The sequence below is a fragment of the Apteryx mantelli genome, chromosome 24 (genome assembly GCF_036417845.1).
Source record: "Apteryx mantelli isolate bAptMan1 chromosome 24, bAptMan1.hap1, whole genome shotgun sequence".
Lineage (NCBI taxonomy): Eukaryota > Metazoa > Chordata > Aves > Apterygiformes > Apterygidae > Apteryx > Apteryx mantelli.
Window position 1 is genome coordinate 4,505,482 of NC_090001.1, and position 26,799 is coordinate 4,532,280.

At 52.0% G+C, this 26,799-nt stretch overlaps 1 protein-coding gene across 1 annotated transcript; it reads left to right on the plus strand.

Annotated features, from left to right (window-relative positions):
• Positions 1–12,245: 12,245 nt before the first annotated feature.
• On the plus strand, positions 12,246–19,653 carry LOC136994113 (olfactory receptor 5B21-like). Its single transcript, XM_067310365.1, has 4 exons — positions 12,246–12,332; positions 12,539–12,669; positions 13,093–13,240; positions 18,865–19,653. Exons 1-4 carry the CDS (start codon positions 12,246–12,248, stop codon positions 19,651–19,653), a joined length of 1,155 nt encoding a protein of 384 aa, XP_067166466.1.
• The last annotated feature ends 7,146 nt before the right edge of the window (positions 19,654–26,799 follow it).

Sequence of the window (26,799 nt, forward strand, 5' to 3'; positions counted from 1 at the left end):
TACCCGTGGTTCAGGTATTGATTTAGGTGAGTCCATCTGGGCATCTCATGCCAGTGTAGAAGTCCCTGGGATGGAGTGGGATTCAGCTCTCTCCCATGAACTCCACAAACACACAGGAGGTGGGATTCCCCTTTCTCAACCTGTAGTGAGCACAACATAGACGTCCACGTGCCAGCTCCTTGTCTAAGCTCCCACTGTAACCAATAGAGATGGAGGGTGGGAGTCAGTTGTCGCACACAAAAACCAGGTGACATCTGAAGACACAGAGGTGGTCCAAAGCATGTGCTTGCTTGCCCTGATGGAGCAAGTGTGAGACCCACGTCCTTCCAGATCCTCAGCTGGGGGCCACATGGGGAATTTCCTTGGTCATCTGAAATGACACGAGATGCCTAATACTGCTAGAGCTCCACTCATGAAGCTGAGGCACAAGCAGATCCTTACACTGTAAACGGTTGATGTAATTCAGTTGCAGACACTTGATTTAATGACAGAAATAGGCTGGCAGGGCTATGTCAGATTCCTGGGGTTTCTAGCACAATCGCACGTTTCTAGCAGATACCGCATGGGACCTACAGGAACACCATGCCCTTTTGGAGTGGTTGCTGGGCAAGTGCTCCAGGGCATTTTGGGCTTCCTGCCTCTGCCCAAACAACAGGATCCCACCACTGCCTTCAGGCAAAGTCCATCCCATCTAGAGCCAAGTGTGCTTCATAAATGGGAAGCACATCACACCAAGGAGTCTACTCACGTCCCTGCACTCTTAAACCCTTCTAGATCTTATTCCTCTGAACCTCTTCTCACCCCAAATGAATGGGGACTGTGTTAAGGATGTCCACAAAGAAGCTGGATTGCAGACTCTGCAGGCCCAAGGACTTTCTCAGTGGCACCTTGTCCCTTCTGGAGATCAGTTCACCTCTGTCACAGGCCCCAAGGTGCTGCAGGGTCAGCTCAGGCAGCAAACCCCTCTCCTTCTGTTCCTGCATGGCCTGGCTCTCTTTCTCCCTGGCCTTGGCCACTGCAGGGTTTGCTCTTTTAGTGGGAACCTCGTTTCACCATTACATTGCCACCTCCTCTCTATGCCAGCCTGTCACTACTCAGAATCAAATCCTCTGCATGCACCAGGTCCTTGGTAACAGGTTTCCCTGTGACAGATCTTCAGCTGGTGTGACAGCTGAGGTGATGAAGCCAAAATAGATGCAAACAAAAGCAGCCTGGGGCACAGACAGGATTGCCATAACTGAGATGTGGTGGGATCAGTCCCATGACTCGAGTGCTGCGATGGTAGGGTACAAGTCCATCAGGAGACCCTGGAAGGGAAGATGAGGAGGGGGGATGCCCTTTGTGTGAAGGCAACACTCAGATGCATGGAGCTCTTCCATGGGACAGACAAAGGGAGGCAGCCCTGAGGGGCAGAGGAGCTAAGGAAAGCCAGCAGGTCCTTAAGAAGAGCACCCACAAAGCACATGAGTGCTCCATACTGACAGCTTGTGAAATTTGTAGGCATCTCCAGACCCTGTCTTGGCTAAACAGGGAACTCATGCCTGAGCTCCGGTGCAGTAACGCAGCATAAGGGAAGGGGAAGAAAGGAGAGGCTGAAAAGGAGGAACTCAGAAATACAGTGTTGTCCAGTGAAGTAGGGAAGTCAAAGCTCCCCTAGCATACACACTTGCAGGGGACATCACGAGCACAAAGAAGAGCTGCTTCTGCTTCAGTAACAGTAAAAGAGTAAAGAAGGAAAGTGGGGGCTCAGTGCTGCATGGGGCAGGGAATGTAGCAAGAGCAGATGTAGACAGGTCTGAGGAGCTCAGTGCCTTCTTGGCTTCAGGCTGCACCAACAAGGTCTCCTGGGCTGTTGTGCCTAGAGGCAGGACTGCAGATGAGAAAACCAGCCTGCAGTGCCTGAGGGTTGAGAGAGGGATGACTTGCAAGAACTCAAGCAATACAGTCTTTGGGATTGGATGTGTGGCATGCTCAGACATTGAGAGAGCTGCCTGCTGCCACAGCAAAGCAACTCACAATTGTCAAAGGTTGTGGAGATCAGGGAGGTGCCAATGACCAGAAAAAGGAATATGTTGTGCCCATCTTCAAAGAAGGCCACAAGAACAACTCAGGGAGCTGCTGAACGAGAGCCAGCAGTGTGTCCTAGCAGCAAAGGAGGCCACAGCATCCTGGGTTGCATGAACAGTAGCAGAGTCAGGTGATCAAGGGAAGTGATTATCCCCTTCTGCTCAGCACTCGTCAGAGCACATCTAGAGATGGCCCCCATTTCGGGGCCCCCTGCAGAAGAATGATGTTGAACACTCAGAGCGAGTTCAGTGGCCGGCCGCCAAGGGCATCAGTGCTGGAGAACTTGCCCTGTGAGGAGAGGCTGAAGGAACAGACCTTGTTCAGCCTGCAGAAGGAAAGGCTCTTGGGGGACTCCTAGCAGCTTCCCAACTCAAGGTTACCACCAAGAAAGAACCAGGCTCTTTACAGAGATTCAGGGCAGGAGAATGAGAGGCAACATTTAGAAGCTGACACAAACGCAGCTAGAATGGTTATAGGTTGACACCAGTGCAGCTAGAATTGGATTAAAGGGAGAAACATCAATGAGGATAACAAAGTATTTGAAGTGGGGTCCAGAGAGCTTTTGGACTCCCTGTTCTTGGAGGCTTTCAGCATGCTGTTGGACAAAGCCCGGAGGAACTTAGTGTGAATTCAGTGTTGATCCTGAGTAGAGCAGGAGGCTGGACTAGAGACGTCCCGAGGTCCCTTCCAGCCGGAATGGTTTGGTGATTTTGTCCTCTCTGGCGATAGCTACTGCGATTCTTGCACTCCTGAATTCCTTTTCCGCATGTGGGTTAGCACCACACATAGCATCCCCAGAGCCAGCCCCTCCCAGTGATGGGAGGTTGCCTCTTGGGCCTGAAAGGTTTTCAGTTCAAAGTTTGATTATGAATGGCTACCTCTCCAGAATGGGCCCTCCTCACAGCCTGCAGTACCTGTGCCTTACAACGTGATGCTCCTCACTGTTGTGATCGATGGAAGGATGAGGGCCAATGAGCATTAGTTGAAACAAGAGAGGTTCAGGCTGGGTATAAGGAAATTTTTTTCCCTCCAGACAGGCAAATCCTGGGGCAGCGTAGTGAGAACCGCTGCAGGAGATCTGTTGAGGAGTCAGGGGAGCAGCAGAGTACGCTATCACAGCCCTGGAGTGTGCTCTGTACACACTGACCAAAACCGCTCAGGGCTGGACATGCCTATTCCCTTTTGTCAACAATGTCCAGCTGCTTCACAGCCAGTAACGACTCGAGCTTTGCATAGTGGAGATAAGGAAATAGCTTTAAGGGGCTCTTAGGATACACAAAGTAAGCCCCACCTGGGCGTCCCAGCCCTGTGTCCAGCATCTGCCCATCAGTGACCCCTCCGAGCAGTGTCCTGGCCTCCCCACACAGTTGAGAGTGTAAGTCCTTCATTAAACCTACTTTGTTTAACCCCTCACAAACCTTGAGTGTCTCTCTGTACCGGTATCTGACCGTCCCTTTCCCGCCTTGCAGTCACAGGCAGGTTGCCCAGAGATGCTGTGCCATCTCCTCCCTTGCAGGTTTTCATCCCTAACTCAATAAAGCCATGAGCCAGCTGGTCGGACCTGATAGCTGACCCTGCTGTGAGCAGGAGGTTGGCCTAGAGATTTCCCCATGCCCCCTCCTGCCTGGATGATTTTGCATTTCCTTCCACCTCGGATCTTCCTTTCTTGATGGTAGGGAAAGCCATCAGGTTCCGCGTGACCCTGGAAGTAAGTCAGAAACAATATGGTCAAAGCAGACGCTGCTGTCTTGTTCTTTTCCAGTCAGCGTTGCTCAGATGTAGGACTGTGTGGCAGGTACCCACAAACAGCTCTCTTCATAGTCTTCATTTCACCTTCAAGTTTCTGTTTTCCTCTTTCTCCCTTCCAAGTCCTTTGCTTTTATCATACACATGCCCTCCCATACAAATAGCCCACCTCTGTTTACCCTGTCCCCCTGGCTCCAGTTTTGCTTACTTTTTACCTTCATTTGGCTTTTCCAGACCATCAGAGGAGTGACCCTGAGGAGAAGGGCCTGGACATTACGAGGGATGCCATATGAGTCAGTGGTGCGTGCTCACCAAAAATCAGGCCAGCTTCATGCAGGGCTGCATTAGGAAGAGCCTGGCCACCCAGGCAAGGACAGCTATTTTCCACCTTGACTCAGCACTGGGGTGGCCACATCTGGAATAGTGTGTCCCAGTGTGGGTTGCCCAGTGCTGGAGGAATAGGAAGGACCGCGAGAGAGTCCAGAGGAGGTCTGCCAAGATAGGGTTAGCTTCCTGAAGCACAAGGCCTTTACGGAGAGGCTGAGGGACCTGGCCTTCTTTAGCCTGGTGAAGTGGAGGCTAAGGGCAGACCAGCAGCAGCCTGTGAGTGCTTGAAGGGTGATTTCAGAGGTGATGGAGCTTTTCTGGGGAGTAGGAAATAGCCTGAGAAGGAGAAAGTGCCAAAAAAAAATGCAGCTTGATTGGTTCAGACTGAATTTCTGGAAAACTAAATGTCACTTGTACTGTGGTTCAATAGGATACCCAAGGAGAGTCTGTGGTGAGCCCCTGGCTTTGTATTGATACTAGGGGTGGATGAAGAGCGAGTTGAGAGATTACAGGTAAGGATTAAAGGGCAGGCTAGCATGGGTGACCCTGTTGCGGGTGTTTACTGCAGGCCACCTGATCAGGAAGAGGAAGTCGATGAGGCCTTCTGCAGACAACTGGAAGTAGCCTCATGATCATAGGCCCTGGTTCTCATGGGGGACTTCAACCACCCTGATATCTGCTGGAGAGACAACACAGCTAGGCACAAGCAGTCCCGGAGGTTCCTGCAGAGCATTGGTGACAACTTCTTGACACAGGTGGTGGAGGAGCCAACGAGGAGAGGTGTGCTCCTAGACCTTGTACTAACAAACAAAGAAGGACTGGTGGAAGATGTGAAGGTTGGGGGCAGCCTTGGCTGCAGTGACCATGAGATGGTGGAGTTCAGGATCCTGCGAGGAGGCAGCAGGGCACTGAGTAGGATTGCAACCCTGGAGTTCAGGAGAGCAAACTTTGTCGTCTTCAGGGACCTACTTGGAGGAATCCCATGGGTTAGGGCCCTAAAAGGAAGAGGGGTTCAAGAGAGCTGGTTAATATTCAAGCATCACTTCCTCCAGGCTCAAGAGCGGTGCATCCCTATGAGAAGGAAGTCAAGCAAAGGAGGCAGGAGACCTGCATGGATGAGCAAGGAGCTCCTGGCAAAACTCAACCAGAAGGAGGAAGTATACAGAAAGTGGAAAGGGGGACAGGCCACTTGGGAGGAATATAGGAACGTTGTCAGAGTATGCAGGGATGCGAGGAGGAAGGCTAAGGCCCGTTTGGAATTAAATCTGGTGAGAGATGTCAAGGACAGCAAGAAGGGCTTCTTCAAAGACATCAGTAGCAAGAGAAAGACTAGGGAAAATGTGTGCCCATTGCCAAATGGGGTGGGTGCCCTGGTGACGAAGGATGCAGAGAAGGCAGAGTTACTGAATGCCTTCTTTGCTTCAGTCTTTACTGCTCAGGCCAGCCCTCAGGAACCCCAGACCCTGGAGGCAAGAGAGAAAGTCTGGAGAGAGGAAGACTTTCCCTTGGTCGAGGAGGATTCGGTTAGAAATCATTTAAGCAAACTTGACACCCATAAATCCATGGGCCCCGATGGGATGCACTCACGAATGCTGAGGGAGCTGGCGGATGTCATTGCTAAGCCACTCTCCATCATCTTTGAAAGGTCCTGGAGGACAGTAGAGGTGCCTGAGGACTGGAAGAAAACCAATGATGTCACCCCAGTCTTCCAAAAGGGCAAGAAGGAGGACTCAGGCAACTACAGGCCAGTCAGCCTCACCTCCATCCCTGGAAAGGTGATGGAGCAGCTCATCCTGGAGGCCATCTCCAAGCACGTGGAGGAAAAGAAGGTGATCAGGAGGAGTCAGCATGGCTTCACCAAAAGGGGAAATCATGCTGAACCAATCTGATAGTCTTCTATGATGGAATGACTGGCTGCGTAGATGAGGGGAGAGCAGTGGATGTTGTCTCCCTTGACTTCAGCAAGGCTTTTGACACTGTCTCCCATAACATCCTCATAGGGAAGCTCAGGAAGTGTGGGCTGGATGAGTGGAGAGTGAGGTGGATTGAGAACTGGCTGAATGGCAGAGCTCAGAGAGTTGTGATCAGTGGCGCAGAGTCTAGTTGGAGGTCTGTAGCTAGCGGTGTCCCCCAGGGGTCAGGACTGGGTCCAGTCTTGTTCAACTTCTTCATCAATGACCTGCATGAAGGCACAGAGTGCACCCTCAGCAAGTTTGCTGACGATACAAAACTGGGAGGAGTGGTGGATACGCCAGAGGGCTGTGCTGCCATTCAGAGAGACCTGGAGAGGCTGGAGAGGTGGGCGGAGAGGAATCTCATGAAGTTCAACAAAGGCAAGGGCAGGGTCGTGCACCTGGGGAGGAATAACCCCATGCCCCAGTACAGGTTGGGAGCTGACCTGCTGGAAAGCAGCTCTGCGGAGAAGGACCTGGGAGTGCTGGTGGACACCAAGTTAAGCATGAGGCAGCAGTGTGCCCTAGTGGCCAAGAAGGCCAATGGTATCCTGGGGTGCATCAGAAAGAGTGTTGCCAGCAGGTCGACGGAGGGGATCTTCCTCCTCTACTCAGCCCTGCTGAGGCCACGCCTGGAGTACTGTGTCCAGTTCTGGGCTCCCCAGTACAAGACAGACATGGCACTACTGGAAAGAGTCCAGCAGAGGGCTACAAAGATGATGAGGGGACTGGAGCATCTCTCTTATGAGGAAAGGCTGAGAGAGCTGGGCCTGTTTAGCCTGGAGAAGAGAAGGCTGAGAGGATATCTTATCAACGTGTACAAGTATCTTAAGGGAGGGTGTCAAGAGGATGGGACCAGACTCTTTTCAGTGGTGCCGAGCGACAGGACGTGAGGCAACAGGCACAAACTGAAACACAGACGCTTCCATCTGAACATGAGGAAAAACTTTTTCACTGTGAGGGTGACCGAGCACTGGACCAGGTTGCCCAGAGAGGTTGTGGAGTCTGCTTCTCTGGAGATATTCAAAACACGCCTGGACGCGATCCTGTGCAATGTGCTCTAGGTGACCCTGCTTGAATATGGGGGTTGGACTAGATGATCTCCAGAGGTCCCTTCCAACCTCAGCCATTCTGTGATTCTGTGATGAGAACCAGGGCCTGTGATCATGAGGCTACTTCCAGATGTCTGTAGAAGGCCTCATCGACTTCCTCTTCCTGATCAGGTGGCCTGCAGTAAACACCCACAACAGGGTCACCCATGCTAACCTGCCCTTTCATCCTTACCCAGAAGCTCTCAACTAGCTCTTCATGCACCCCTAGGCAGAGCTCAATACATTCCAGTTGCTCTCTCACATAAAGAGCAACTCCACCACCTCGCTTTCCTGGCCTGTCTTTCCTAAAAAGCACGTAGCCATCCATGACAGCACTCCAGTCATGTGAGCTATCCCACCATGTCTCTGTAATTGCAATGAGATCATGGCCCTGCGACCGCACACACATCTCTAGTTCTTCCTGTTTGTTCCCCATGCTGCGTGCATTGGTGTACAGGCATTTCAGGGAGGTAATCGAACCTGCAGGTTTCCCAGGAGGGATACTGAATGGATGGGATGTTACTGGATTTAAGAAATTGCATCTCTTTAAGGTCACATTATCTGCATGGAGTATTACTAGTTCATAGCAATGAGCTCTCTGTGGGGACAGTGCTTGAGTAGCGTATTGTTTCATTAACAGTTCTACTTTATGTGGCACATACACAGTCACTGGGTGACCCAAAACTACAGGTCGTGTTTTTTCAATAAGGGCTGCTGTAGCTGCTATCGCTCTGATGCATCCTGGAGTGCCTTTGGTTACTGCATCTAGCTGGGTGGAGTAATAGGCCACTGGCCTACGATGAGGACCTAGTTTTTGAGTGAGTACTCCACTTGCTACTCCCTGTCATTCATGAACGAATAATTCAAATGGCTTACTATAATCTGGTAGTCCTAGAGCCAGGGCTGAGACCAACACCCTTTTTACAGATGTAAAAGCTTTCTCTTTTTCTGGAGTCCAGGTCAAAGGCTCTGTCTCCTCCTTTTTTGTTGCCTGGACCAAAGGTTTGGTAAGCTCTCCCAACCCGGGAATCCATGGTCGGCAAAATGCTACAGCTCCTAAAAATCCCCTGAGTTGCTTTTTTGTCATAGGATGGGGCATATCAAGAATTGCCTTTACTCATTCTGGATCAATTAATCTGTGTCTTTCCTTCAAGAACCACTCCAAATACTTTACCTCTTGTTGACACAGCTGGAATTCGGATGGAGATGCTCGATGCCCTTTCTCTGCAAGAGCGTTACATAGAGAAACAGAGTCTTTCAAACAAATCTCATAATCTTTACTTGCTAATAACAAATCATCCACATATTGTATTAACACTGAACATCCTGAAAGTTCGATATCTGCAAGATCATTTTTAAGTATACGCGAAAAAATAGTCAGAGACCCAGTAAATCCCCGTGGTAGCCTAGTCCAAGTTAATTGTTGTCCCTTCCAAGTGAAGGCAAAAAGATCTTGGCTGTCCTCAGCTACTGGTATACTAAAAAAGGCTGCCGTTAAATCAATCACGGTAAAATAAGTTGCCCAATGAGGTATCTGTAATAATATAGTTGATGGGTCAGGAACTACTGGATGTGGAGCAATTACATGTTGGTTTATAACTCTTAAGTCTTTTACAAACCGATGCTCTGGATCGCCATCAGAATCCTGCCTATTCTTTTTCACTGGCAGAATTGGGGTGTTGTATGGGGATTCACAAACTCTAAGGACACCCAATTTTAAATAGTGGTCAATTTGCTTTTGGATACTTTTCTCTGCTTCCTTTGGGATAGGGTGTTGTTTAACCGTGGGAGGTAATCCCCTTTGTTTTGATTGAGACTGGGCTAGCTGATTTCAATAGTCCAACATCCATTCCTGAAGAGCTCCATAACTTTCCAGGAACTGATTCTAAACCTGTCGGAATTTGCAGATTAGTTGACTCTGGTTCTGGTGGCTCAGCCAGAACACATGAGCGCATTATTACTAATTTCATCCCTTTCAGCTCTAAGCAGATCTGAGTGTCCAAGGCTTGTAAGAGATCCCTCCCTAAAAGGCAAAAGGGTGAATCCATGGAAATTATGACATGTCCCCACACTCCTTTACCTCCAATAGTGAGCAATAAGGGCTTAGTTAATGTTCGTTTGCCTTTTCGCATTACTCCCTGTACTGTTATTTTACCTGATGACTTACATCCTTTAGGCTCAAAATTCAGAAGAGAAAGGGTAGCTCCGGTATCCACGGAGAAGGGAATTTCTTGACCTGCTATATTTGCCATTATCTGCCCCCTGAAGTCCAAATCTATATCCCATGAATTTACCCCAATTCCCACAGTATTTTCTGGGTCTCCCATCTCCTGTCATTGTGGGCTGGCTGGGAATTGCCTGGTGTCATTCCCAGTACTCGACTGTCTCATGCTGTCCCCTCTATTCCTGGGCATGCGGGGCTTCACAGGGCATTCCCTCTTCCAGTGCCCTTGTTCCCCGCAAGAATGGCAGTAATCATTAACTCCCAAGCATACAATATGTGTGCTTTGATTCTGTCTATCTTCTCTGGCCCTTACTCGCCCCCTTCCTCTAGTTTCTTTAAACCTGTCTCTTAACACAGCCGCTCACACACTCACTTCCTCTTTCTTTTGTCATCTCTTCTCTTTCACCTTCTCTTCATCTCGACCATTATATACAAATGTAGCTAAACGTACTATTTCGTCCATAGACTTCCCTGGCCAGTCAGGAACATGTTTAGAAAAATACTTCTTAATGTCCGAGGCCGTTTGATCTACAAATGTGGAAACTATTAGAGGCCTGTTAGCCTCGGCTTCTGGGTCTATCCCCCTTCCAAACATTCGGATTTGTTTAAATAGTCTGGAAAGGAAAGCTGAGGGGTGTTCCTCAGGTTGTTGCTGACACTCCCTTATTTTAGACCAATTCACAGTCTTTTGTTCTGCCAAACGTATAGCTTTTTCTAAGCCTTGTTTGGCTAATTGCAACTGCCGGTAAGCTGCCTCTACATTATAATTCCACCTGGGGTCCACAGCCGGCCAGGCTGTTCGAGCAGCTGCAACACCCCCTTGTTCTGTCCAGCGACAACTTGCATCCAGAACTGAGTGAGTGAACGAGGCTTCAAGGAGCATTTGCACATCCCCCCCAGGTAGGATCATACGCCCGCAGTATTCCTCTTACGATTTGTAACACTTTCTATGAATCTTCCCGAAGCCTGGGAGTTTGCTGACTCCATGCAATCCAATCTTGGGGCCCCCAGGGTCGGTAAATTCGCATTGTAGCTACCCGAGGTGCACCGTCCAGACCTGGCGGGGGCTCTCCTGGCACAGGAACGACATGCGAAGGAGTTTGAGAGGCGGATAAGGAAGGCAAGGAGGGGGTATAGAGAAGTTGAAGCAGAGGATAGCACAGAGGGTGGAGCGGTTTCCACAAGCGTTTTAGCAGCTGCACTACTTTCAATACTCTGAGAAAAATTTTTCTTTGCCCAACTGTCCCATACACACCAATAATCCATTTGTCTGGGGAACCTGTCCTCCAAATGGTGACGCAGGAAAGTTAACTCCTGATGATCAAAGGTTCCCTGCGGCAGCCATTGTTTCGCTGGGTCACCAGCCTTTGTCAGGAATGGCCAATCCTCCTGACATAGTTGGATCAAACTTTTTTTTTTTTCTTTTTCTTAGGTTCTTGGTACCATCAATCTTACTCTAGTTTTGCAAAATTTCAGCTAAGGGTGTCCCCTTTTCTATGCCGGACTTATTTCCCATATTGAGTTCCTGAAAAGTGCGTCTTATGCTGATCAGGCAGCGCACTTCCTTATAATATACCTTTTTTTTTTTCTCCCCTCAGCAACACCCGAATTTAAATTTTCATTACCCCCTGCAGCCGGCATGTTTACACTCTCTCTCTCTCACTCTCTCTCTGGGAACCGCACTCACACCACCCGAGTCTTTGACTGCTAGGACTGTTGTCCCTTCGCAGTGGGCGGCTCTGTCAGCCGATGGGTGCCCCCTTCGGTTCCCAGGTCACACGCACTCACACTAGTCACAGTAACTCTAAGTTAGTCCTGCGGTGCGCCTTACGCTGATCAGGCTGCGCACTCCCCCCTTCCAGCCGGGGTGAGACGGGACTCGAACCCTCTCAAACCCTGGAGTGAGATGGGACTCGAACCCTCTCAAACCATGGGGTTGGGACTCGAACCCACTCTCCCTAAAATGTAGTACCTGGCACACCTTACAGTGATCAGCCTGCGTACCCCTTACAGTGCACTTTGTTACCAAACCAGAGTTTAGAATTTAGGCGGGAATTTAAGACTCACCCTCTCGGTGCCTCCCGTTGCCAGAGATCCCAGGTGAACTCACCCGATGGCACCAGATGATCATTTGGAGACGAGAGGCCCCAACGGTGGTCGCCTAGGGTCCCATCTGGGGTGCCAAACTGTTATGGAAAATCAGGCTCGCCAGCCACCATAACAGGGTCCGACCCTAGGTTCCTGCTGAGGCAGAAGTTCAAAGTCAGATTGGAGAGAAACAAAATTTAATGACACATGTGCGGTAATTACAGCTCGAGCTGGTGCCTCCGAAGAGGAACCCCGAACAAAGAAACTCCTGGGCAATTATACCCTTACAATCTAAATTCTCCACCCCTCAAGTGATAGTTTGGACCAATAGTAATAGTTAGGTCTGGGGTCTTCTCCTTCTTCCTTGGGCCCCTTCATCGTCTCTAGGAAGGCTGCTGCTTTTCTTATCTTCAAGAATGCTACTACTGCTTCACTCCAAGTGTCACAGCAGCAGCTCCAGCCTTGCTGGCCACCAGCAAGCTGTGGTTGCCTGCAGAACCAGTGCACTGTGACCCTGACCCCAGCCTCCCTTCCTTGGCCTGATGGCCTTCTGTCCACATGCCCCGTGGTGCCACTGCTCAGCACATCACCTACTCCCAGCTCTCCTGGGGCCATGGTGCCAGCATTGCCCCGCTCCTCCCTCTCACACAGCGTGGCATTTCTTCCCTCACCTCCTTCCTCTCATAGCTGTTTGTGAAGGACCTGCAGCCTTCTGAGAGGACAGACATTATTGTCACAGCCATTGAGGGCATGAGGAACTGCAGCACCTGCAGCATGGTGGTGGCTACCCACATGCTAAAAATGTTCATGCTGGACACTGTCTCTCTGCTGGAAGATGTAAGCAGCCTGCGGCTGGTGTGCCTGGGGCTTGAGCCCTCTGGGGCATTGCTCTCCCCGCCAGACCCAGGGTTCTTGGGCACCTGACAGCCTTTGAAGGCAGCAAGGAGTGGGGGGAGTGATGGAGAGGGAAGGAGATCTCAGTGGGGGCTGGGGTAATGGCTGCTCTCTGGCAGCAGCCCCACTCTCACCCATGTCTCTTCCAGGTGCCACAGATCATAAGGTGCCTCTACAGGAACCTGAAGTACGTCAGGGAGTTGGCAGCCTGGGTCGCCCTAAACAGGACCCTTTGCCAGCTGGATTCCTCGAACCCTGATGAGGTGATCGTGAGCTTGCTGTACTGCTCCCCACTCTGCAACAGATGTGGCGCCCGTCAGCCTCAAGAGCTCATCCCATGGGGAGAAGGGCCCAAAGATGGTGAGAGCCAAGGAGATCTCCAGGACACCCCCGAGGGACAGGGCTGTCTGTCTCTCCCACCATTTCCCAGCCCTGGTGCACCAAGCAGGCCTTCAGGAGCCAGAGCTGACCAAGTGTCCATGCCTTCAGCCCCAGAGCGCAGCTGCCATGCTCCCTGCCTGCCGCACAAGGGACTTCAGCTAGGTCATGTGCTGCCTGCCTGGGCAGAATTCTCTTGGTGCTCCCAGTGGGGAGGGGATTGGCAGGGGCAGGGCTGCCGCACAGCCGGGAACCTCCAGGGCTTGCCCAGGCTATGGCACTGTGGCCAAGGAGGCACCACTGAGAGAGTGCTCTGGGCCTGCAGCACTGCTGTGACCATGTGGAAGGTGATGACGGCTAAGCCCACGGCTGCGACGGACATGCTGCGGGAGCTGCTGAGCTTGCTGGAGGACCAGCTGCTGCGCAAGCAGTCCAGCCCCGACAGGGACAACACCCACATTCTTTCCCTGCCTGTGAGTTACCAGACGAGGCCTCGCTTGCCCCAGGCTGGCACCTGCCTCTCTGGGTCCCCTCTCCCCTCCCGGTGTGCCCCCAAGCAGGGACCTCTCCTGGGCCAATGGATACAACACGCCCAGTGCCAGACCTCCGACTGCCAGCACACAGGGCTGCTGAATCCTGCTTGTGCCTCTCTGCACACAAACACCTAGGCTGGCTATGCCCAGGCAGTCTCCATCCTACACTGTCCCTGCATCTGCCGACCTTGCTCAGCAGGCTGGAAACCCAGGCTAGGGTTGGGGCAAAGTTAGGGGCTGGAGTAGGGCTCCTGCAAAACCTGGGCAGGCAGCAAGGCCTGGGACAGGGACCCTGGCAGAGCCTGCATGATACATGAGACCTCCCCGATGATGGTCATGCTGACCCAGGAAGGCAGCTGAGCGAAGCCATGCTGGCAGCCTGGGGCTTGACAGGAGGTGGTGGGTCACCCAGTGGCTTGGACTTTGCTGGTAATCAGGAGGTGCGGTGGCTGCTCCCAACTCCCCACTGACCCATTCAGCTGCCCCAAGTCTTTCATGCCAGGCCCTTGGCTGTGCTGCACAGGGAAAAAGGCACCAGTACCCACTGGGAAGAGCTCCCACTGCTGGCATGTCTCGGCTGTGCCCGGCAGAGATCCAGTCCCAGCACCAAGCAAGCCAGCTCCAAATGGCATCAATTGTGAGAATGCTGTGCCCAGATTCCCACTGAGAGGGACAATGAGCCAGAACGCAGCACCAGGCTAACGCAGCCAGCTGCTCCTGGGCCTAGAGGCAGCAGCCTTCCTCCGTACAGAGGAGGCCCTCCATATATCAGGGCCCACTTGGAGATTTGTTCTCTGCACTGCACCCTCTGTGGCCAAGCCATGGCGTGTGCAGATTCCTGGCCCTGGACACTGAGCCCTGATGGGAAATCAGCAACCACAGCACTTTTGGCAGCCGGGGGGGGGTGTCTTTCCTTGCATCACAAAAGGAAGTTGTCTTTCACACAGGCAAGGAAAATGCAGAGCCTCCTCCCAGACATCATGGAGTGGCTGTAGGGTGCTCACAGGGACATGTGTGTGGAAAGCCTGATGTTGCTGAGAAGCATCCACAGCTACTTGGAAATGAAGGGGCCCAACCCCATTGCTCTGCAGCTGGCTGAGAAGCTTCTGCCATGTTTTCATGATGTAAGGCTAGCGGGAGAGCCAGGAGCTCTCCTCACATGTCCAAGGGTCTAAATGCATGGCTATGGGTGCTGTGTGTCCCTCTGCACATGTGCCCATTGGCACCTGAATTTGCGCTTCCTGCCACAGGCCCTGCTGCCTGTCAGGAAACCTTCTGTGGCTTCATGAGTAGTCAAAGGCTGAAAAAGGGAACAGTGGAGCCATTGCTGAATGGAGCTGGAGGCCTAGTGAGAGTGGACACACAGAATGCTGAGGAAGACCTCCGTGATTAGCGCAAAAGTTCAAGAAGGAGAACTGTGGATGAGGATCCGGCAGTGCATGAGGATTGACTCAGCTGTGAGAACTCGACATCTCAGGTCCATGGGACTCAGCGGGCTGCATCTGACCATGCTGAGAAAACTGGACAGCATCCTTTCCCAATGGCAGGAGGAAAGCAACGTTTGCACCCTTCTTCAAAAAAGGCCAAAAGCATGATCCAAGGAACAGCAGGCTGGTTGTTTGTTCAGTCCATCTTCACTTCAGTCCCTGGGGAAATCATGGAGTGAATCCTCTTGGAAAACCACTGGGCACATAGAGGAGAATGTGCCTGTGAACCGTCATCATGGATTTCCCAAGGATTAATCATGCCTGGCCAACCTGATTGCCTACTAGGATAAAACAGCTGGATTTGCGGAGGAGGGGAGAGCAGTGAATGCCACTTAACATTAACAGGACTTTTCAGAGTCTCCCACAATAGCCCTGTATGAAAGTCGGGACGTGATAGTCTAGGTGGGTGGATGCCCAGAGGAACGAAACACTGGTTAGGTGACTGTGCTCAGAACAGAGGGGTGGATGGGCTGTACTGTCCCTGGGGGCCATAAAGAAGTGGAATCTTTCAGGGGTCTGTCCTGGGACCTGCCCTGTTTTACAACATTATCAGTCACCTGGGAGAGGCCTGCACATGACAAGAAATCAGGAGGACTGGTCTATACGCTCAAGGACATGGCAGCTACCAGAAGGACCTAGAGAGGCCAACAGGATCCTCATGGAATTCAGAAAAGGACTGTCTAAGAAATTCTCAGTACTTTGGGGTTACATCACAGCAGAAGCTTCATTTACCATAGCTAGCTGTAGGAGAGAGCACATGGTGGCAACGACGACAATAAGCCTCACCGGTGTGGTCTCTGCATGCCACCAGGAACAAGGCCTTTTATGTACTTTCTCACATATCTGAGAAACATTTTAACCCATCAAAAGTCATAATCAAAAGCCTTTCCTTTTATGGAATGCTATAGTTATACATCCCTTGCACCTCAAGGCCAGTTGGATCCAGTTTTGACTGGTGACTCTGCTTACAGCTCGTCTGTGAAGGAAAGTGCTAGAAGAGTTAAGAAACATCCACATTAGGCCTCAGCAAAGATTGTCTTTTAAATTGCCAAACAGCAGGTGAACCCCCAAATAGATTACCTAGTCTGTATATTTACACAGACTACCACAGGACGATTCCAGATCCTCCCCTTCGGAAGGAAGACCTCTTGCAGTCATTCAGGCTGGGGACAGACTGGCCGGGAGCAGCTCTGTGGAGAAGGCCCTGGCCGTCATGGTGCCCGGCAAGGTAGACATGAGCCAGCAGTGTGCCCATGCAGCAAGGGAGGCCAACAGCATCCCGGGCTGTGTGACCAAGCGAGGTGATCACTCCCCGTGACTCAGTGCTTGTTAGACACAGTAGAGTGCACACCGGAGCACTCTAGATTACTGTGTCCAGTTTCAGGCCCGCAATATAGAAAAGACATTGACAAACTGGAGTGAGTTCAGTAGAGGGTCATGAAGAAGCTCAGGGTGTTACAGCACTTGCCCTGTGAGGAGAGCTGAAGGAAGAGGGCTTGTTCAGCCTGGAGAAAAGATGGCTTTGGGGGTAGTAATTGAAGCTTCCCAATACCTATGATGTGGTTATAATGGTGATAGAGCCAGGCCCTTCACAGTAGTGCACTGTGGGTGGACAAGAGACAACAAGCAGAAGTTGAAGGGAGAGTGGTTCAGATTGGGTAGAGGTAGCATTTGTTTCACCAGGAGGGTAGTCAAGCATTGGAAGAGGTTGCCCAGAGAGGTTGTGCAGTCTCCATCCTTGGAGGTTTTCAAGGCTTTATGGGATAAAGCTCTGAGCGACATAGTCTGACGTCAACCTGACCCTTCCTGGAGCAGCAGCTGGGACTATGGACATCTGGATGTCCCTTCCAACACAAATTATTATTTGATTTTATGATATATGTTTCTGTGACCATTTCTGACACTCCTGGGTACTAGAGAAAGGCTGAGAGAGTGTGGAGAGGTGACACGGAGCTTCAAGGTGATTCCCAGACTTCCCAAAAGGCAGCTGGAGGCCAGAGACACACTACAAGGGCTGGGGAGAGGGAAAGGTCTCCTGCACATCAGCACTCCTGAAGGGATGAGGAGAGCATGCGTCAAGCTCCAGTGCGCACACCTGTGTTGGCACTTATACTGAAATGACTGTGATTCACATAAAAAAAAAACATTCCTCCCACTGAGGCAAATGTCTCTTGTCCTTAGAAGCCACAGCACAAATGTCTGCATCCATGGGTCCACGTTCCCCTCCCCTTCCAGCCAGAGCAGTGGCTGAAGAGACTGCATCTCGTGACACGCAAGTCCAACATGATTAAGAGGAACCAGACCTCCTGCAGCTTACGTTTGTGCCACAACAGGAGCAAAGGAGGCCCCTGGGCACCTTCCAGGAAGGAGAGATGGGCCTGAACCAGGAGGACATGTCAGTAGCTCTGATCCTTTCAACCCCCAACACGCCAGGCCCCTGTGCCTCGGAGACAGGTTAGGGGGCTCTCTCCCCTCGGGGGACAGAGCCTGGCACCCCAGGGGGACTCACCCCATTGCCCAGGGCAAGTCTCCATGGCTGGGAGGAAATGCCTGTGGCTCAGCCTCTTCCTCCCTGCTGACCGTTGCGGGAGGCTGGAGGGACCAACTCAGGCGATCAGGGCTCTCTAAACCTGAGAGAGTCAGTGAATAGACAGTTGTCTGCAGGGAGGGGAAGGGAATCGCATGTCATGGCATCTCCCCTGGTTCTGCTTCATGAGACTGGAGGAGTCCTAGCACTGCCTTCTTCAGTTCCTTTTCAAAAGAGCATGACCCAGAGTTGAAATGACCCAGAAGTATGAAGAAAGGAAGCCTCGCCAGAGGAATTTACAAAGTTCTCACCAAATCAGAGGTTCCAGTCTCCTTTGAGAGCCAATTATGCATTGCTCACTCTCTGCAATCCCTGGGGAGAGCTGAGCTGTGGCAGGAACCTTCGAAGATTCGTTTCTGCTATGAACCTCAGGACTCTCTGGTACTTCTGGGGTCTCCCTGCAGGAACAGCTGGAAGAAGATGGCAATGGCAGGACAATGCCTGAGCCTTGATTTGGGGTTTGCAGAGAGTTCAGGGAAGACAAGGATGTGATGGGGAAGTTGCAGAGGGTGGGACCCCGACCTCGATCGCCATTCTGAGGCACCATCAGCGCAGAGGTCACCCCTGCGTGCCGACGGTTGGAGGTTGGTGCTAGATGTCCTGAGACAAGTCAGGGTGCTATTTATTTTGCTGCTGGGTGTTTGCAAAGGGAAAGTTTGTGAGTGAGACCACAGTTTCAGTCCTGTCCTTTCCTTCTTGTCTCCCCATCCAGCTCCCTCCTTCCCCCAGACTCCCCCCACACCCGAGTCCCTGGCACTGCAGAGCAGAGATCCTGGGGCGGGACTGGGGATGCTGACTTACAGCTGGGCTGCTGGTGTGTTGGAGCCAACCCCGGGGCATTAACCCACCTCAGCCGGGATGGAGGAACAGTCTGGGCAGGGAGTCTTTCCTACTCTCCTTCCATCTATCATTTTCTCTCCTTCTCTGTGTCTCTTTTGCTCTCGATCCCTGCTTCCCTTCTGCTGCCTCTCTGTCTCCCCGTTTTTCTGTCTCTGTCTCTTGTCTATCTTTCTTCTCTCTGTCATTCAAAGACCTGTAATTTTGGTGTGAGACTCTCAGATTTTTCAGCACAGACTCTCACACACCCAGGCAGAGGCTTGGGGATGTCAGCCATTCTGTAGCGATGCTGGTGACCTCTCCTAACGCTGTCATTATCACCTGCAGAAGCAATTCATCCCGGTTGAGAAGGTGAGTGTAAAGTCAGTTTGGGGGAGTGTGGCTGTTTGGAGGGACTCATCCCTCCCAGGAATTCTCTAGGCAAGCTGAGTGTCTGCCTTTGGCGTCTCTAAGTCACTGTAATAGGTCTAATGGCAGCTGAAGGGAATCATCAGGGAAATGATTTTCTCCTTCCCTGTTTTTGTGAACCCCCCCAGGAAGGGCACTGGGCGGAGGGCTGCTTTTCTCAGGCACAGACTTTCCGTGACCATGCATTCAGGCATGTCCTTGGCATTGCCATGCCTCTGACCTTGCTCCTGTCCCCCTCACCCCAGCACACTGGGGGTGTGTGGTACTTCTTCCTTGGCAATCTGTCCTCCTTGGAGATCTGCTACAGCTCCACCATCCTGCCTCGACTGCTGGCCAGCCTCCTGACCGGGAACAAGACCATCTCTGTTCATGGTTGTATTGCTCAGTTCTATTTCTTTGGCGGTTTTGCAGCTGCAGAGTGTTACCTGCTGGCCATGATGTCCTACGATCGGTACTTGGCCATATGCCAGCCCTTGCTCTATGCCAGCCTCATGACCTGGAAGGTCTGTTTCCAGATGGCGGCTGGGTCTTGGCTAATGGGATTCCTTATCCCTACAGCAGTGACTCCTTTCTTGGCCCAGCTGAAGTTTTGCCGCCCCGAGGCAATAGACCGCTTCTTCTGTGGTCTTACCCCATTGCTGGAGCTTGCCTGCAGTGACACCAGGAAGGTCAGGCTCGTTGCTTTCATATTCGGCTTCTTGGATGTGGTCCTCCCCTTTCTGTTCACGCTGGCCTCCTACATGTGCATCATAGCTGCCATCCTGAGGATCCCATCCAGCGTGGGCAGGCAGAAGGCCTTCTCCACCTGCTCCTCTCGCCTCACCGTTGTCACTGTTTTCTATGGCACCCTCATCATTGTCTACATGCTGCCCAGAACCCCCCGGCTAAGGCAGCTCAACAAAGTGTTCTCCTTTTTCTACACCGTCCTCACGCCCCTGGTCAATCCCCTCATCTACAGCCTGCGGAACAGGGAGGTCAGGGAGGCCCTCAGAGAAGCGCTCAGGAAAGCTCTGGCTTTCACCCAGAGCTCATAGCAGTTGTGCACTATTGTGTAAATAAAGACAATAAAGTAGTGTTGCTACCGGTGGGAAATTTTGCAACCTTGTCATCTTTTTTCTCTAGTGAGGGCAAATTCGTGGCTTAGGGGTCAGGTTCCCCACAGATCTCAACTCCTTTTTCTGTCTGCAGTAGGGGGCCTTGGGAGTCACATCTCGGTTGATGGTGTTTTCCACCGGGGCACATTACTGACTCCTCTTCAGCTTCCTCACGAAGAGCCCCAGGTCCTCTCCTGCAAAGCTGCTCTCTCACCAGTCAGCACCTAGGCCGTCTTTTGCATGGGGCTGTTGGGGTTGTTCCAGCCCAGGTCCAGGACTCTGCCCTTTCCTTGGCTGAATTTCAGGAGGCTCCTGCCAGCCCAAATCTGCAGTGTGTTTAGGTCCCCTTGAGTAGCAACCCAGCTCTCCAGAGTATCGGGCAGTAGGTAACAGAGACCAGAGCTCTGGGGTCATGGGTTTGTGACATTTGAGAGCATCTGCTACATTAAGGTTATCTGAGCATGGGTCTTTTCAGGGCAAAAGGGATAATAAGCAAAGAGGGAAGCACTTAACAAAACACGCAGTGACACAAACTTGATAGACAAGGGATAACGGAAACAATGGCAAGCTCAAAAGTCTCTGGTCACTCATTGGTGGTCCGTGAAGAAACTACAGGCGCAGCTTTGGAGAGGTCCTCCCTGGACTTTGTACCTGATAAGAAGGGGGAAAGAAGACATGAAGATTTTGGCTATTCAAGGGGCGCTCGTGGGACTATACAAAACTTTCTAAGGAATGTCTAGGGAAGGGGATCAGGGAGGAGCAAGGATCTAAGACATCTTTTTTTTGAACTGACTTGCTGAGCACTGTCAGAAAAGGGAGCCAGGCTGATTAACTGGGCTTATTTCAGTGTCTCCCTTGAAAGGAGTCGGGTCATCTTCCAGACTCTCCCTTTGTCTCTGTGAGTAGGGCAACGTGAGCCTAGACCATGATCTGAGATGTTCGATGTCTGGCTTGATGTAACACTACTTCCACTCTCTGGAAGATCACTATACTGTAATTGCAGCATGCTGGAGAGTATCCAAAACACCCTCCAAATCAATGGATGTATCTAAAGAGTCCCTAGGCATCCTTCAGATGATGTACAAGAAAATCCTCCAGGATGTGTTTAATCTCAGCGTGCAATTGTTGCTTGATATGTTTGTTGCGGTTAAAACTTTGAAATAGTGTTGTTGTCTGGCTGGCTTGCATTTCCGTCACTTTAATTCCTTTCAGATCTTGGATCTTGAATGTGTGACACATCCTTTGGGGGATAACACAGGCCTGGAATGGAAAGGACTTAGTGGGTCATCAAGACAGATGCGCAGATGCTATGGCCCATATCAGGTATGGTCAGCGCAAGGAAATGCACTGTGGAGTTGATGTCCTCAGGACTTGGTCATGGTCAGATGGGATGCGCTTGGCCTGCTCTTTTTCACACATATCCCACACAGCATTTTAATCTGGCCTAAACCCCCACACTTCTGTAAGAAAGACAGATGAAGGATTGGCATTTCTAGGACATAAATCACCCTGTTTTCAGTGAAATAATGGAACAGTTCAGGGGAGAAACATTCATTCCGAACCAGATCCAACATCCATTCAGACATGGATCCAAGAAGTCCATGTGTGAGACTAGCCCAGATTGGTCAATGGCAGAGCCTCTCAGGATGGCCTTGCAGACTGAGGATGGCAGTTCCTGCCTAGAGGGGAAGGAGGCTTATTATGAGATGCTGGGAAGACCATTTTGGGATTGTGCAAGGCTTTCCATGGGATGTTTAGGGAAGGACCAAAGACGGGAAAAGGGAGGGATGAAGGTGTTTTGAGGGGCTACAAGCATGAGAACACCGAGGGAAAAAGAGGGTGAAAGGAACTGATCACATGGAAACAGACTGCTTTCTGAGCTTTTGCACCAGAGAGACCCATTTGTGTGTGTGTTTGTGCGCACGTGAGGCAAGTGGGGAGACAGGGGGATCCAGGGCCCAGCTCCTGGACAGACCGAGCATCTACGACCAGCTACAGGAGAGATCCATACGGCCTACATGTATGTATGGGTATATATTTTCCATTTACCGCCTTTCCTCCTGATCAGCCAGAGATGGGAACAGGATGAGGCTGCTGGTGCTCTTTGTGCTCGCATGAGTGTTGAGTGTTTCTGTCTTTGCTCTTCTGTGGCCGGCGGTGTATAAGTGTACATGTGCACTGTGTGCATGTGCGCGTGGGTGCCTACTGAGCACAGGGTACTGGGGCAGCCTCACCTCCGCCAGGCTACTGGATCCAGCAACTTCTAGCACCCTGAAACCCTCATCACTCGATTACTGGACCTCTCTTGCAAGACCAAACGTTCACAAATTTCCTAGGCACCCAAAATCGAATAGTATTCGTGTCCTCAAAACTGTCTTCAGGAAGCTTAGGCGGTGGTAACTCATTCATCCACAGAGGTTTATGTTTCAGCCTGGGAGTCATTTTACCAATCTTGGGGAGGCTACGACAGAAGGGCTGGATGGCACGATTTACATACGGGCATTCAAAGCACTCTGTGGCATCTGAGGCAGCAAACAGGGCTGGAAGGACTAATAAATGTCACCTTCCGGAGGTACTGCTAGAGGACCGCACAGATTCCCACCTTTAGCACCAAAAATGAAAGCAGGCACTTACCTTTTAGCAAATGAGTCCTGTCTTAAGCGTCTCCATATGTCCATTAGTAAAGAGTTGAGTCAGTTGCCAAGGACGCTGCCAGCAGCAATAGACACCCATGAGTGGGCCACTCCATTGAGATCCTGAGAGCAGCAGGGCTTGTGTCATGTCTTGCAGCCCCTGGTTGCTACAGGGGGTCCAGAGTGCACCGGGACTTGTGGGCATGTAACTAAAACCTGCCAGTAGCGTACGACAGGGCCCTGGCCCCACTGCTGCTTCAACCCGACCCCTGAGAGAGGAGCAAGGCCAAAATGGATTTTTCTGCATCCCTCCACCCAGAACAAAGACACTGTGCAACCATGAGACAGAGATGTAGTGTCTGAAAATGAAGACACACGAAGGATTCTAGCCCTGTGGCCCTTCTTTCAGGCAGTGTTTTTTAGGCTTGGTGATGATTCTTACTTCTAGTGGGCTCCCTGCGTTTTAGCAGATGACTCCAGCAAAATGCAGTACTTTCTAGAACAGGGAGAAAATCCCAGAACATCTCGCCTTCCTTTGGCTCTGTTTGCCTATGATGAAAGCACCTGGGTGACATGTGGTTCCTGCCTGTCCTGCATACACATCTGCCTTTGATGTGCCTCTGACGTGCCCCTTCCCAGAGCTCCTCTTGCAGCTAGCTTCTTGGACAGAACAAGGCACGTTAAAGACCTTCTCCGCCTGCTCCTCTACCACAGCATCGTCACTGTTTTCTACAGCACCCTCGTCATTGTCTATATGCCCAGAACCCCATAATTATGCCTTAATGGCCCTGAGCAGCCCCACACCCTGTGTCCATGGGCCCAGGAGCCCCATCTCAGCTCAGCCCTGGGCTTAAGTTCCTCTCTGAGCCATGTTGACCTAGTGCTGCTCTCCAGCACAGCCCCAGTCATGTCTGTGCTTGGCTATGGACCCAACTGATCTGGACCCAGACTTGCACTGACTTCCTGGCTTGATCTCAGACCTGTCTCATCACTATGGACCTGCCGGATGATCACTGGGCTCTATCTCACCCTGGTTACCATCACTGGATCTGATCCTGACCCTGACCTTTGGATTGATGGCCCGACTTGACCTCACACCTGCCTCATCACCAAAAGTGTGGCTGGAGATCTGGACTCTCAGTTGACCCCCGCTTCAACCCCTGGCTTCCCTGCTAAACTCACTTGGGGACCATGGGATGGGGCCCTGCCTGGTGAGGCACCTGCCCTCCTGACCGTGTTACCATGCTCAGCTCCCACTTCCCTGTCCCTTAGGGAGCAGCTGGCCCTCGCTGTGCTCCCTGGCACAGTACTTGCAGACCTGAAGGAGTAAGTTACTTTTGGTTCTATTTTAAACAGGCACGAAGGACCTGGAAAGGCATGTGCTATGTGCCTCTAGGCATGTGGGATACTGAATTTGTTGAAAGGGAAGAGGGAGAGGAAAATCAGGTCCTAGTACAGAAGGGAAAGCAGAAAACATTGCTGCCTTGATTGTTTCTTTTATAAAGTCACTGAAATGGTGGTCCTGTCTTTGGGGGCTTGTCACAGAGGAGTGATGCACTTCACTCGTGAGAGGGAAGCAGCACTATGTTTATTGCGGTAAGATAGCGACTTAACAAAGTTCAGTCGTAAATAAGAATGATTTAACAAGGTTCGACTGGCAAGGTTCACTCAGTTATTTACCGCATGAAGGATGCACATGCAATGGAGACCCTCCCATTGAGTCACGAGGTTCAGAAAGGACTCCCTTGCTTTCAAAACTCCTCCTGAGAGGAGTCTAGGTGTGGCTGGATCCAGTCTTAGTCCCAGACTTGGCAAACAGTTTATGTTTAAAGGAGTGTGTGCAAAGGGGACCCTCCTGTTGAGTCACAAGGCTCAGACTGGACCATCTTGCTTTCCAGACTCCCCCTCGGATGAGCCTGGGTGCAGCTGGAAACTCATAGACAAGCTCAGGAAGTGTGGGCTAGATGAGTGGACAGTGAGGTGGATTGAGAACTGGCTGAATGGCAGAGCTCAGAGGGTTGTGATCAGCGGTGCAGAGTTTGGTGGAGGCCTGGAGCCGGCAGTGTCCCCCAGGGGTCAGGACTGGGTCAAGTCTCGTTCAACTTCTTCATCAATGACCTGGATGAAGGGACAGAGTGCACCCTCAGCAAGTTTGCCGACGATACAAACCTGGGAGGAGTAGCTCATACCCCAGAAGGCTGTGCTGCCATTCAGAAGGACCAGGACAGGCTGGAGAGGTGGGCGGAGAGGAAGCTCATGAAGTTCAACAAAGGCAAGTGCAGGGTCCTGCACCTAGGGAGGAATAACCCCATGCACCAGTACAGGCTGGGGGCTGACCTGCTGGAAAGCAGCTCTGCAGAGAAGGACCTGGGAGTGCTGGTGGACACCAAGTTAAGCATGAGGCAGCAATGTGCCCTTGTGGCCAAGAAGGCCAATGGTATCCTGGGGATCATCAGGAAGAGTGTTGCCAGCAAGTTGAGGGAGGTGATTCTCCCCCTCTCCTCAGCCCTGCTGAGGCCACACCTGGAGTACTGTGTCCACTTCTGGGCTCCCCAGTACAAGAGAGACATGGAGCTCCTGGGGCGAGTCCAGCAGATGGGCTCCTAAGATGATGAAGGGACTGGAGCGTCTCTCTTATGAGGAAAGGCTGAGAGAGCTGGGCCTGTTTAGCCTGGAGAAGAGAAGGCTGAGAGGGGATCTTATCAATGTGTACAAGTATCTGAAGGGAGGGTGTCAAAAGGATGGGACCAGACTCTTTTCAGTGTTGCCCAGAGACAGGACACGAGGCAATGGGCACAAACTGAAGCACAGGAAGTTTCATCTGAACATGAGGAAAAACTTCTTCACTGTGAGGGTGACAGAGCACTGGAATAGTTGCCCAGAGAGGTTGTGGAGTCTCCTTCTCTGGAGGTATTCAAAACCCACCTGGACACGATCCTGTACAATGTGTTCTAGGTGACCCTGCTTGAGCAGGCAGGCTAAACTAGATGATCTCCAGAGGTCCCTTCCGACCTCAGCCATTATGTGATTCTGTGATTCTGTGAGGGGAACCAAGACATGCTGGGCACAGAAGAGAGGAGGCCCGGTCTGTGCCCTTGGTTGCATGGACTGAGCAGGAAGGTGTCCCCCGGCATTCGTCACAGACCAGCCTCTCACATTGGTTGTTTCCAGCCCTGGCCACGCACCCCAGGTTTCTGGGTGTGTTTTGCTGCGTGCCCAGCTCCGTCCTGCTGGGATCAGTGCCTGTATTGAGGGGAAGGGCCAACCCTGCCCTGCCAGCCCTCTCTCCCGGCCCAGCCCATGGCAAACCGCAGAGGATGGCTGTGTGCTAACCCCTACGTGGGACACGGCTGGGGCTGTGCAGGGCCCAGGCACTGGGGGAGGCTGCCAAAGCAGGAGAGCAGAGAGGGGACAGGGCACCGAGGGCTCTTGTGGGCACTGTGGTGGGGGGGATGTTTCCCCAGCCCTGAACACACCTTGCCCTGTGCAGTGCCTGCCCAGCGGGGCCATGGGGCCATGTGCAGGGTAGTGAGGCTGGGCCAGTGCAAGGGCAGGGCACAGATGGGAGCCCCGATGCTCCTCACCACTCCACTCCAAAGAGGAACTTGCAGGAGAGCTCTCCCAGCCTTGCCCCACGAGCTCTTGTGCCTGCTCCAGCCATGCCAGAGCAGAGGCCGAGGACCAAGAGGTCCCTCCGGCAAAGCTGTGCCAGCCTCACGGAGGAGCCCTGAGCACCGAGACAGGCAGAGCACCCTTCCTGTATGTCCCTGTCCTGCTGGGAGGGTGGCAGGGGCACCAGGGAAATGGCCCACTTCTGCCTGGGTTCAGTGTGAGACTTTTGCATGTGAGGTGAACGCGACAGCTGCTACCCTGCAGAAACACCAGCTACAACCTCCTGCTGCAGCCCCCACTGCCCTCCTGCCCATGTCCCTACTGACCTGCCCCCACTCCTCACTGCCCCAGCTCCTGTCCCCTCCACACGCTGCAGGGACCAGCAGTGCAGCAGGAGCTGCCACAGCCCCACAGCCCCTGCCCAGCCCCTGGCCCTCCCCACCTCCTCCCGAAATATTAAATCCATCTTCAAAAAGGATAAGAAAGAGGATCTGGGGAATGAGGGCTGGTCAGCATCACATCAGTCCCTGGGAAGCAAATCTTCTGGGATGCTTGTTCCAGTCACATAAAGGGATTGGGAAAAGCCAGCATGAAGCCATCAAGTCAGATTGTGTCTGAGCAACCTGACTGCTTTCTGTGATGGGATGACTGGCTCTGTGGACCAGTACAGAGCATGTTGTACACCCTGAAATTTAGGAAGGCCTTTGACATGGTCTTCCCTAGCACCTTTGTAGCCAAACTGGGGAGATGGAGAATGGAGGAGTAAGCAATGGCATGTGGGGGAAACTAGCTGGAGGCTGCCTGCCTCGAAGGGTGGAGAACAGCGGCACAAAGTCCAAGT

Bases quoted from the DNA above. Each gene is read 5' to 3' on its own strand.
- LOC136994113 (XM_067310365.1), top strand. From the start codon at position 12,246: ATGAGGAACTGCAGCACCTGCAGCATGGTGGTGGCTACCCACATGCTA. The intron at 12,670-13,092 runs GTACTGCTCCCC...CTGGGCCTGCAG, and splicing joins GAGGTGATCGTGAGCTTGCT to CACTGCTGTGACCATGTGGA. The intron at 13,241-18,864 runs GTGAGTTACCAG...CCCTCACCCCAG, and splicing joins CCCACATTCTTTCCCTGCCT to CACACTGGGGGTGTGTGGTA.